Raw genomic sequence first — 12,821 nt, 5'->3', positions numbered from 1 at the left:
CAGAGAGATTAACTGCCTTGCCTAAGCTCATCAGAAGTGGAAATGTCAGAGCTAGTGTTTGAATGTTATTTTTTTAAAAGATTTTATTTATTCATGAGAGACACACAGAGAGAGGCAGAGACACAGGCAGAGGGAGAAGCAGGCTCCATGCAAGGAGCCCAATGTGGGACTCAATCCCAGATCCCAGGATCATGCCCTGAGCCAGAGGCAGACACTCAACTACTGAGCCACCCAGGTGTCCTGTGTTTGAATGTTATCTTCTCATTTGATCCTTTCAATGATGCTGTGAGATAGTAATTATTACTCTGTTATTTTTGGTCTAGGACATGGAGGTGATTTAGGTGGCTCAAGTGAAAAGAAATAGTTCTCGTGCAAATACTAGTGAGCACTTGTCAAAGTTCGGTTTATCTCATTTATGGGGGAGCCAGGAAGATGATAGAACTGGTTTTAAAGGTGGATAAGGGAAACATGTATGTATGCATGCATTTTTTTTAATAGTGAAAAAATGAATGTTAAGATTGCGAAGTTAGATCATTTTAGGGGAAATGAAACCGTAACTTTGGAGCTATGTTTTCTCCTGGGTAGAAATCATTTGCATCTCTATCGTACCTCATTAGCGTTTTACAAGTTAACATCTTATTTTACAGGGTTGTACAGGAATTGCCTTAATTAATTATAACCTTTCAAAGCTACATCTCTCCCTCCCCCCAATGGAGTCTGAAGACCCCCAGCCTGCCCTTTCGGAGCCTACCACTCCCTGGTAATCTTGTACAAAATTGAATCTTTGGCCTTGTTTCTAGGGTTTGAAAGGACAGTCATCTAGAAAGTAGTGCAGCTGGTACTCGAACCGAAGTTTTCTGAGCCTAGAATTTCCCTCTGTGCTGCACAGATGTCATCCTCAGGTTTGGGAGGGTGATTAGGAGACTAGAAATGGGAAAAAGAATTTAAGATGTTAACATTGATCCAGTGGAGTAGGAGAATTCTCAGAGCCTGAAAATGCATTACCTGGAAAAACTATTAAAAATACAGATTTCTCAGTCCTTCTCTAGAGAATATAAGTCTCAGTGGGGCTGGGTGGGGCCTGGGATTTTATACTTTTTCAGTGTTTCCGGGTGTTCTGCAGTTAATGGTCTAAGTTCCGTGATGATGGCAGTGAGAATATGAGGGAGAAATGACAGAGTTTGCATTATCATCAACACGGGTGGGCAGGGTGAAAATCCCCCAGGGAAAATAAGAGGGGCCATCACTGTTGTTTAAGTGCCAGGATACTCTTGAAAGACCTAGATGGAGCAAGCCTTGGGGGAAGGAAGCCTTGATGTTAGTAAAAATAGCCTCTGTGGGATGAGCTAAGTAATGTTGACTTGTGCTGAGCATAGCTACATAGGTTGTTTTTCAAGGTAGTTAGGAAATTGTTATCACTTTGTCTTCTCTTGGCTGCTTATCTAAAGCAGAGGAAGGAGGGCTGAGCTCAGAGAAGATGTTTTGCAGATTTGTTTGAGCTCTTTGGCTTCTCTCCCCAGAGGGAGTTTTAGAGATTGAAGTTTAGAGAGGCGTTTGAAATTTATCTGATAGTAAATAATCCGTGAAAGGATCGTTCTGGTTTCGAATGTACCACGTCTTAGGCTAAGGGGTCAGGGCTGTTTCAGACTGCTGTGTGCATTTGGGGCCCCAGGTGCGTGTACACACAGGGCCCAGGCAGTCACAGGCAACTCTATTGTCTTTCCCTGGAGATCAAGATTATGACTAGTATTTGGAGGGCAGCTTATTTTCCTAGGTGGAATTCAGAAGATGCAGGTTTTGCTGGAGGACTTTGGGGTCTGAGCGACCTGGGTTTTGCCCAGTGTGAGCATTTCCATGCTGGCTGCTGTTAGCATTGGGTTACTGTCTCTGCCTGCTGTGGGCTTGTGAGCCTGCGGTGTGTGTATGGCTCCAGGGAGCATTTCATAGAAACTGCTTTTCCATCAAAGCCAGAAAAAGGAGGGGGTGGGGTGGGAAATCTTGGACAGTCTTCCTCTCTTCCTGGACTCACATCACTCACAACTTGTTTCCTGAAAATCCTAATACGCTCCAGTGCTGAGAGATGGCTTCCTGCTGATCTGCTGAGCCAGCCCCTTGTCAGGGAGGAGATGAGAACAAGATGTGGCTAAAGAAGGGATGGGTGGGCCAAGCTGGGCTGCTCAGTGGCACTGTGGCCTTGTCCCTGAGTCCGGAGAGCACTGCCAGGGTACCACACGGACACACAGGCATAGAAGGGCCTGGCTTGGGCAGTGGGAAGGAGTTGAAAGTGGTTTTTGTCTACCAGTAAAATTGCATGAATGGTGATGATGAAACATGACCCTTCCTTTTGCTTCTAAAAAAAAAAGGACCTTCCTGGCCAACATCTACAACCCTATTTGGGGAAAGGGTTGTTGTTTAAAAAACCAGCTTTGAAGTTCATATGGATTTATCCTCTTTCTCCTACCATGTGCCTTGCTTGTCCATATTTTCTCTGCACATCTAACATATATGCACATATGCACATCTAACAGCTCATGACATTTTTGTGACATCCCATGTGTCCTCAAGGCCACTATCATTACCATCAAATTGTGGTTTGGACTACTGGTTCCTGGAAGTGCTTTATTTTGATGCTTCCACTTTCTAAGACAAACAGAGCAGAAAAGTACTTAAAAAGTATGGTTAGGGCGAACAGCCGGGGTTCTGAAACCTGGCCCTGACATTGTGCTGGGAGAATTTGGATAAGTCAAATGTCTGAGTTTCCAGTGTCCTCAACTACACAGTGGGAAAAGGATTGGGACCTACCTCATAGGTGTGTTGTACATAGGTGTGTTAAATGGTTTAACACTTAAATATGTGTGAACTGTTTTGATGGAACTTTTTGGGTTTTCATGTTCAGAATGGTCCAGGATGTGGTAGAGGCAGGAAGATGATGGGGGCTTAGGGACACTTTGATGTTCTGAAGTGGGTCTACTTTAAAAGTATTCTAAGACCTTGTGGTCTAGGTGTTTCTGCATCAAAATCACTTAGAGAGTTATTACGATGGGTAACCATCAGGCCTCAACCCCAGAGTTTCTGTCTGCCCCAATATATCTGGGATGAGGCCCAAAATCTATATGTTTAACTAATTCCTAGGTGATGCTGATGCTGCTGGTCCTGAAATGGTAGTTAGCTAGAAGAGGAAGCAGATTGTTCCAGGTTGATTCAGAAGACAGAATGAGACCAGTGGGTGCCAGTTACAGAGAGCTAGATTTGACTCAATGTAAGAACGTTCCCTTACTACTGTATGTCTTCCGAAATGGAGTGGGTGGTCTCATAAGCTCCCTGTCACTGGAGATGTCCAATACTGAATGGCCATCTGGCAGATTCCTACACAAGGTAGAAGGTTCATTCATTCATTCATTCATTCATCCAATTATTCATAGAATAAACATGTACTGCCAGCCCGGGAGGTCCTGGGAGGTGGAGAGAAGCCTTGAACAAAACACCTGTGCCCTTGCTCTCAGGGAGCCCACAGTCTAATGAATTTGGCTAAATTATTACTAAAGTCCCTTTAACACTAGGCTCTGAAAGTCCTATGGTGATGGTGTCAGATCCTCCGAATAAGAAACTACTGAAAGATGGTTATCCTTCTGGAGACATGGCCAGGGATTGCCAAGGATGTAGACCTCTAAGGTTCAATCTGGAATGTTCTCTGGAACATATCAGAGCATCTTGGAGCATCTGAATGTCAATGAATGAGTGATTTTTACCCCCTAAGACTCAAAAAGAGGCTAAGAATGTATTTGCCAGGAGCTCATTTCCTGTGGGAAAATTCAGATCTCCCACTGGCACTGGGATAGACCATTAAACTCTGAACCCATGACTAGTTGTCCATAATGCTGTCTGTGAAAGCAGATCCAGGAAATGGGGCTGCAGGAATCAGCTAATTGCTTTTTCATCTCTCTCAAGTGATAAGCTGGAGCATTCATGGTTGGGGAGAGTTGGGGGAAATAGGTAGATTCCAACTGTTTTTCTGCATTCTTCCATCATAATCCCTGGTGAAAACAATGACAATGAGCTCACTGTGCCAGGCCTGGTGTTAAGCTATGTTTGTGCACTTTGTCCTTATACTCTTAATATAGCCCTATCAGGTAGGCATATCATCCTCACATTTACAGAAGTAGAAACAAAAGTTCAGAGAGGTAAAGCAGCTCACTCATGGCCATAGAGACAGTAGATGTCAGAGCTGGAATTGAAACTTCATTCTCTTAGACTCCAGATCATGCTCCAAGCTCCTCATGTTGGGCAATTCATTCATTCACTCATATTCAAAAACTACTTAAGTCCTTCTTTCATTAAATAAATGTTAAGCACTGGTAGATACTGTTGAACAAAACCGCTTGGCCTTGGTCCTCCGGGGGCTTACCATTTATCTCCCTCAGACAAATGGGTGACTCCTTCTTGGATCCTTGGCTTGTTAGATGCTAAGGAGAAAGACATAGGGCTGGGAGACAGAACCTGCCAAATGAGCTATGGACCCAAAATTTCCATGTGAGTGAGAGTTTCTCTACACAAACGGGGTTTTGTACTTTGCTTTATTTTTACTTTTTTTTTTGTTGTTGTTGAGTTTCTTTTCTTCTTGTCCAATCCTGGATGTTGAAGAGCTTGACATAGTATAAGAGACAATTATTATGACATGTACCTCTGGCTGCACTCTGGGAGTGGGGGGGCAGATCTGAAAGTCGGGAGTTCCAGAACTTACAGCTGGAAGTGGCTCTGGAGACCCTCTTCAGTTGACCCTGTCTTGCTGGGAAATATCACCTCTTCCAAAACCAGGGTGGTCTCTGCAGATTCCTTTGTCTCCCCCTGTGCTGGCCTCAGTCTCTATTTTCTTCTTTTTAAAAGCAGTTTCAAATTAGGTTTTCAGTTTTCAAAATAAATACACGGTAATTATTTTTTTTTAAATCAACCAATTTTCAGAAGTATGCAACTTATATTGTGAACATCCGCAGTCTCCTGAGGTAATCACGATTAACAGTGGACGCTCGCTTCTCTAGTTGTTTTCTTTTTTTTTAATATTTTATTTTATTTTAATTTTTATTTATCTATGATAGTCACACACACAGAGAGAGAGGCAGAGACATAGGCAGAGGGAGAAGCAGGCTCCACGCACCGGGAGCCTGACGTGGGATTCGATCCCGGATCTCCAGGATCACGCCCTGGGCCAAAGGCAGGCGCCAAACCGCTGCGCACCGGGATCCCTCTCTAGTTGTTTTCAATGCCTACATTGGTGTGTACTGTTACTAGTTTTTATTAAAAGAGATTTTTAAAAAATATTTTTCCCTGAAATTTATTTAGTTTTTTTTTTAAATCTAACTCCATTTTTAGACATTTTTTTTCCAAGTTAGTACATATAGATCTACTTAATTCTTTTGTTAGTTGCCCAGTTTCTCTTCTTTTTGCCCCTGGACCTCAACTCTCTATAGATGCATTTTGCTTTTAACATGGCTGAGCTAGTTGAAACATCCACTTGGCTCTTTTTTCTTTTAACTTTTAGAGAAGTTCTAGGAACCTTGTTTGGTGCTGTCTTGCTGTTGGTGAGCGATTCTTAACCTCAGCCTCAAGGGGTCTGTGGCAAGAGAGAAATCAATGTCCAATTTTAGAAGAGAAAAGAAAAAAAAAGAAGAATTTATTGTAAGGGTAACACACAGAGCTACCAGGTCTCAGAAAATCTGAACTAGTAGGTCTCAGAAAAGGCAGGCAAAGGTGGCGCCGGGAATCCATGCAGCTGGAACAAAGGAACAGATGAATTGCTCCCATCTGCTTGGTTTTTGTGACGTCATTCCATTGGCTTTAGCCTGGGTCATGGGCCGCCCTTGGGCAGGGCCAGGTAGGACACCTTGATTAATAATCTCACCAAAATATGCAACAGGAAAGAGGGTTTCTCTTAAAGAAAAATTGGCATATTGATACTGGAAGTTGGTGGATGCAGTGCTAACATTACCAATGTAGGTACAAAATAGAGGCCATAGACCCTGGGAAATTTTGAGTATGTGTTTGCATGTGTATATTCCTAGGACCCAGAAAAAGTTCCGACCACTGCTTTACTTTTGTTTACTTCATCTGGCTGTGTCCAAACTAAGTGATGAGCCCACTGAGTACAAAATTAATCAACTTCCTCCTGCCTTTCTTTTTTGTTCCTTAGGCCCTTATGGTGGCTTATTTTCTTCTGCACAGAGATGCTTGGGTGGTTCTTCCTTGATCATTTAATGACTGGCTTCTGTTTCCAGGATGGTGGAGGCCATTATCTAAAGAGACAAATGTCTGTGTTTATTCTTTGCAGGCACCTTTTTGCTCCAGCCTACACAGAAACCCATTATACTCCAAATGGCAACCCTCAAACCACTATGCTGAAATCTGAGGTAAGTTCAGGTTAACAAGATCTATCAAGCAGCTGGCCAAGCCTGGTCCTACCTCTGGCAAGTAAGGAAATGCATGGTGGAGACAGTCCCTCCTCTGAAAGGTTGTTTGCTCTGACCCAAGACCAATGGCATGAGCAGGAGGAGCCTTATGTGAATCTGTTTCATGAGGGCACTCTCTCCTCTGTGGGCTAAAATGCTCAAACAATATTTTAGGTAATCACATCTGATTAAAATTGGTATAAATCATTACGAAGCATACATTTCCCTTGTATGTTAATCATCCACATATTAACAAAAGTTTAAGTAAAAGAAGTGATTTACTGGTAATTTCGCTGTTTCACTTAATTAGATATTTAATTGATCCTCTGCGATATGGACATATGAAGTTTTATATTCTTCCTTTTTAATGTGCTTTTAGGTTATGTAGACATTCTTGTTTTGCTTCCATCTTCATATTGGATATTTTTTCACTCAAAGGTGTTTTTGAGTATGGATATTTGCACAAAGATTTATCATTTTAAAAATGGTCTTTCAGGGGCACCTGGGTGGCTCAGTTGGTTAAGTGTCCAACTCTTGATTGACCTGATAGCTCAGGTCATGATCTCAGGGTCATGAGATAGAGCCCTGTGTTGGGCCCATGCTCAGCTTTACTTGTCCCTCTCTCTCCTCCTGTTTCCGCGTGCGTGTGTGTGCGCACTTACACACACACACACACACACACACAAACTCTCTCGCTCTCTCAAATAAATAAATAAAATCTTTTTTAAAAATAGTCTTTCAAATGGCTTGTCAGATGGATACATTTTAGTTTGCTTCACCACACCCCACTGGTGGGCATTTAAGGTAGTGAATTGTACCCATTTTATGGTTTGCTAACTTTTCCTGTGGTAGGATCTGTTAGCATTCATGGGATCAGAGCAGTGGTTCTCAGCTAGGAGTGATTTCGTTTAAATCATTTCTTTTGCTTAAATTGTTATTAACATGTGGGTAACTAGCATGATGCAAAAAAAATATGTTTCATGATGATTTATGTCAATTTTAATCAGATGCAGTTACCCTAAAATATTCTATTTCTTTGGCCATTTTAGCCAGTGAAGGAGGGGACACTTGGCAGTGTCTGGAGAGAGTTTTGACTGTCACAACTGGGAAGTGGATGCTACTGGCATCTAGTGGGTAGAAGCCAGGGATGCTGCTAAGTGTACTACAATGCATAAGGCAGCCCCTCCACAGCAGAGAATTACTTGGCCTCAAATGTCAGCAGTGTACAAGATGAGACACTCTGGAATAGGGTGATCCTTCTCAGACCATACAGATGAGATGGGGGTGAAGAAGGGCAGGTGGACTCCAGTAGGAGCAGCAGTGGTCTTCTGCCTGTGGGGCGGGACATCATGGGCTTCTGTGGCATGCAGATGTGGAGTGTTGTGTAGAGGACAGCAGGAGAGGTCCCTCTGCCTCAGTGCTCCTCTGGCAGCTTCTCATGGAATCTGTGCATCTTTAAACTGTCCCTGCTACAGTGCGGATGTCCAAAAGACAATGACAGCCACTGTCCATCAGTAAAAGCTCAGATTAGTTTTTCAGCTCAGCCTTGAATGGGGAAATGGACACAGGACAGCTCCAGTTTGATAGATCTAAGAGGTCGGGAGCATAGTAATCACGTAGCTGAGGAGCTGTGTTGGATCAATGCTATCTTCTTTACCAAGACCTTTCTGGATGGGGAGGAGTTGGCAGTGTGACCAGGACCCACGGCGGGCAAGTTGGCTGTGTCTTCTCATCCCCAGGAAGGCTCTCCAGCTGTGGCTGCACGCCTTCTTTCGTGCCCCTTGGTCGAAATTTCTTCCATCACGGAGACCTCTGTTCTCTGCCTTAAGGGAGGCAGGGAGGGGGCAGGCATGCCTTGAAAGCCCCAGGACCTCACAAAGCACCATCCTCTGAGTTTGGCTCCTACACTTCTCTATGCACAGTCAAGTGTGCCATGAGCTCATACTTCCTACTGTGAAAGCCCCCTTGGGTGGCCCCCTCGGGTCGAGAAGCTGAGAAGGAATGCGATGACTTCATGACTGTTCATTTACTTGTTCTTTGTGCTCTCAGAGTTAGCCAGAGATGCTGTAAGGGCCTTTCAGAAACAAAGGAGTGGAAGAGAACATCCCCTCACCCCCAGAATGCCCCTCCTTCCTAGCTGAAGGTCTTATTGGTATCCTAGCTGAAGTATGGGACAACCCGTTATTTTCTTACATCCCCTCCTCTTGGACTCTTACAAAGCCCCCACCCAGCCTCATGGAGCTCCTACTCAGCTTTCTTATCTGGGAGCTGAGGACTTCAAAGAGAAACGAGAATAGAATAAACTATTTGGCTGTGCCTGACCCAGACATCGAGGGCTGCGACCCACGACCAGCGTTGGCCTGGGATACTGGGAGCTCTGGGAACCTCATCAAACTCATCCACTGGGCCTGGAGGAGTTACAGATTTGGGGTCTGAAGCCAGGGCTGTAGGCTTGGCTTTAACTAGCTATGTGACCTTAACCAACCCTTTTGACCACACTGGTGTTGAGTTTCTTCATCAGAAAATTGGGTATGCTAAGATCTGACTCTCAGAGCTATAGAAGGGTAAGATGAATCACCGATTTTATGGGAATTTGTAAACATTTCTCCCAGCACATTTTACTCGTGAGGAAATTGAGAGGAGAAGAGACAAAGTACCATGTTTGTGTTCAGATAGCCAGTAAGTGACAAGGCTTGACTAGAACCAAGTCCCTGTTGGCGCTAGAAGAGAGTAGGGCTGTGGCGAATTAAGTTCTGCACACTTTCCTGGGGCTGCTTCTGCTAGGAGAGGCTGTCGAGTCTAGAGTCAGGCTGCTGTGGTTCAGGTCTCCACCTGGCTGTGTGACGCTGTGAGTGACTTGAAACCTCTCCCACCTTTAATTTCACCTTTTTAAATACGGGAGTAATAATACCTACCTCATAAAGCTGTGAGGTTGTCAGAATTAAAGGAAAAATATCTACCTCAGTTTTTTTTATCCAGTAGTAAGTGCTGGGTAGACGTTACCCTTCATTGTTTGTAGCAGAGAAAGGCAGGTATCATTAGCACCCGTGGTGACGTGTGTAAAAGCCCTGGGTCAATTTAAAGCATGTTACTAAAGTCCGTTGTTATGCTATGTCAGAGAGCAGTGAGGGAGCACTGTCAGCATCAGTCCAAAGATGGGAAGAGGTACAGGGATTCTTCATGCCCATCCCTGGATTTGGATCGCTGAAACTAGCTGACCTTCATTTCTGAACTTTTTGACTCTCTGCCATTCTGACATCTGCGAACCCCATTTACCCCATACAGGCCTGGCCCCCTCCTCCACCTGTGAATGATCCTGGGTTGTAGAGTTCATGGCCCCGTGGCTGAGTTCTAAGGATCAGTTCAGAACCGGGGTGTTTGATGATGTGTCTCCAAGTCTTGGAATCTGGGAGGAGGGGAGAAACCACATGACATGCTGGCATTCCAAAGTAAATGGGATCCTGGCTGGAAGAAGGGTTTCGCCTGCCTCACTTTCCTTCCTAGGTGGGCACAGCGACTTTCCTCTGTGCTCCTCTGAAGGTCCAGAACTGGCTTGTTTGAAGTTTGATGCAACGAGAGGGGTTGCTGCTTGTCCCTCCTCCTGACTCCCTGAGCTTGAATGGGTGGAGGAGCCGAACCACATTGCTGGTCAGCTGTCCATTGAGAGTGTATGCAGGTCGTCACCAGGAGAAAGGGCACCAGTGGTCTGGGGACTGACCCTGAGCTGAGTGATGGCCTGGCCTATATCCTGTGATCTGGCTGCATGGCACAGCTGCATAGGACACAGAATTGGTATGGAACGACTGGGGATTCAGCCACTTGGTGGGCTTCCAGCTCCCTGGAGGCCACATTCTGCCTTTGACAAGGAGAATTTAATGGCTATATCATGATCACTAAGTTTTATTGCTGGCCACTCTGGGCCAGGTACCCTGCTCTAGGTCCTTGATGCATATAGTATTCTCACACCATAGAGACTGAAGACACTGAGGGTCTGAGAGAGGCTGTGGAACTGTTTCCATCACTGGCAGGTGTGGGAGCTTGCATTTAAATCTGGCCTGGCTATGCCAAAATACCTGAATTTGATTATCAGACCATACTCCTACCCAGAGCTGGCCGGGAGGTGGAGCCGGAGAATACAGTCGAATGGGTTTGCTGTCTCCTGGGTCCCCTCCCTGCTGGCTGAGGATTGGGGAACAACTGTGAGCAAGCGTGGTCCTAGTGATGGATCACTTGGACTGTTCCATAGGCAGATGCCTGAAAATTCTGATTGGACCCACTTGGGTGTTGAGGGGAAAGACAAAGCTCCAGTGTCTGCAACTGCATGGCTCATACCCTCCTGAACACCTTTGCAGAACCTGACTCTGCCCTGAGGATTATACATACCATCTGTCTCTTCTGAGCAGCTGATCTCTCTTGAACTATTCAGGAAGAAGTTTATAGTAACAGGTCCCTTGTCATCACCCCTCTGTGTGTCGGGGACAGTCCTGGGCTGTGCCCTCCAGTCTGGTTTGTGCTTCAGTGCTCCCAGCTGCGTCCCAGTTGGCCTCTTAGATGCACTGGCTCCCTTACTTATAAAACACTCTGCTGGTGCCTCCAACTTTTATTTCAAGCCCCACTTCACAGTTTGTAATTAAATCTTTGTATGAGTTTTTAATTAAGATTGGTTCTCACAAGACGCCAAGTCCCAGGAAGGCTGGAGCTGGGTCTGTTTGCTCCTCGTTGTGTCTCCCAGGCCCAGCCGGGAGCCTGGCATGCAGCGGTACTCAGCGGCTGGTTGTAGTCCCGAGGAGTCCAGCCAGGTCGGGGAGACCAGATGGCCGTGAGACACGCGCCAGTGAGAGAACAGGATCAGAACTCCATGGATGCAAGTGCCAAGTCAGGCCTGATCCAGACACGCAGGGACTCGGGGGAGGTGGGGGTGAGGGGCAGCTCTGTTTCCTGGGGCTGCTGTCACAAAGCACCATGAACATGGGGGAGAGGGGGTGTAAAACCGGGTTCCAGAGGCTGGGAGTCCAAAATCAACGTGTCGGCAGGGCCAGGCTTCCTCCCTAGTCTCCAGGGAAGGATGCTTCCTTGACTCTTCCAGTTTTCTTTTTTTTTTTTTTTTAATTTTTTTTTTATTTTTTTATGATAGTCACAGAGAGAGAGAGAGAGAGAGAGGCAGAGACACAGGCAGAGGGAGAAGCAGGCTCCATGCATCGGGAGCCTGACGTGGGATTTGATCCCGGGTCGCCAGGATCGCGCCCTGGGCCAAAGGCAGGCGCTAAACCGCTGCGCCACCCAGGGATCCCCGACTCTTCCAGTTTTCAGTGGCACCTGGCAGTCTAGTGCTCCCTGGCTTGTAGCTGCGTCCCCCGAATCTCTGCCGCTATCTGCAAATGGCCTCTTCTCTCTCTCTCTCTCTGTCTCTCTCTCTCTCCTCTCCGTATTTTCTAAGGACACCAGTCCAGGATGACTTCATTTTAATTTAATGACATCTGTAAAGACGCTATTCCAAATAAGATCGCATTCTGAGGTCTGAGAGGACACGCATTTCAACTCTCCAGGGGGTCACAGAGGTCACAGAGGTGACTCTAGCGGGGAGGCAGGCTCTTCATAAGTCAGCGTTTCCTGGGGCCACGTGTCATGGCAAGAGCCATGAAATGGTCATGAAGTCCCGGTTCCTCTGATGAGCAGGGAAAGCTTCAGCAAGGGAGACCTTTCTGCTTCTCTGAATCTTGGTTTCTTCATCTGTTCACTGGGGATGGTGACATCTGCTTTGTCCCACCTCCCAGGACTATTAAGAGGATCAAATAAAATGGTGGCTTGGAAAGCTCTTTTCAGACTGTAAGTTAGGATGTGTATAATCATCCCTGGACTTCCCGGGACATTAACACTGCCATGCTCATCAGTGTCCTTTCATCTGACCACCCTTTTCTCCCTGCTAGGAACACTGCTTTTATCACGGGACGGTGAGGAAGGCAGAACAGTCCAGTGTGGCGCTCAGCACCTGCCGGGGAATGAGGTAAGGGACCCTGACAGTGCTGGGGGGCACCTGGCACTCTCCCCAGGCATGGCATTTTTATGACAGGCAGGGCTGGCCTTAGGCAGAGACCTTGAGAAGCTGTCCATTGAGAGTGTATTCAAGCCAATTTTAAGAAGGGATGAGCTTGGGAGAGACAAGGGAAATCCTAGAAAAACCATAAATCACTGGAATTGAGCTTTTTCTTGAGGAACTTTGTTTTGTTATGAAAAAATAGGTATGGTAAAACCAGCAGATCAGGAGATGACTAACTGCCATTGAAAAAAATAGTTGGTTGTACTCAAGATCCCAAGAAGAGGGGGCACACCACATAGGGAAGTATAGGGGGCAGTCGGGGCAGGTTGTAGGGAGTGAGGGAG

General features: G+C 45.8%; 1 protein-coding gene across 1 annotated transcript in view; it reads left to right on the top strand.

Moving 5' to 3' along the window:
- Positions 1-12,821, top strand: part of ADAM19 (ADAM metallopeptidase domain 19) — an 84,162-nt gene that overhangs the window by 28,926 nt on the left and 42,415 nt on the right. The window contains exons 4-5 of the mRNA XM_055325486.1: positions 6,323-6,401; positions 12,368-12,444. Coding sequence (XP_055181461.1) covers positions 6,323-6,401; positions 12,368-12,444 — 156 coding nt within the window. The remainder of the gene's footprint in view (positions 1-6,322; positions 6,402-12,367; positions 12,445-12,821) is intronic.

This window comes from Nyctereutes procyonoides, unplaced genomic scaffold (genome assembly GCF_905146905.1).
Source record: "Nyctereutes procyonoides isolate TBG_1078 unplaced genomic scaffold, NYPRO_anot_genome, whole genome shotgun sequence".
In the NCBI taxonomy this organism is placed as follows: Eukaryota; Metazoa; Chordata; class Mammalia; order Carnivora; family Canidae; genus Nyctereutes; species Nyctereutes procyonoides.
Note: the sequence above shows the minus strand (reverse complement) of the source record. Positions and strands in the feature narration are given on the sequence as shown.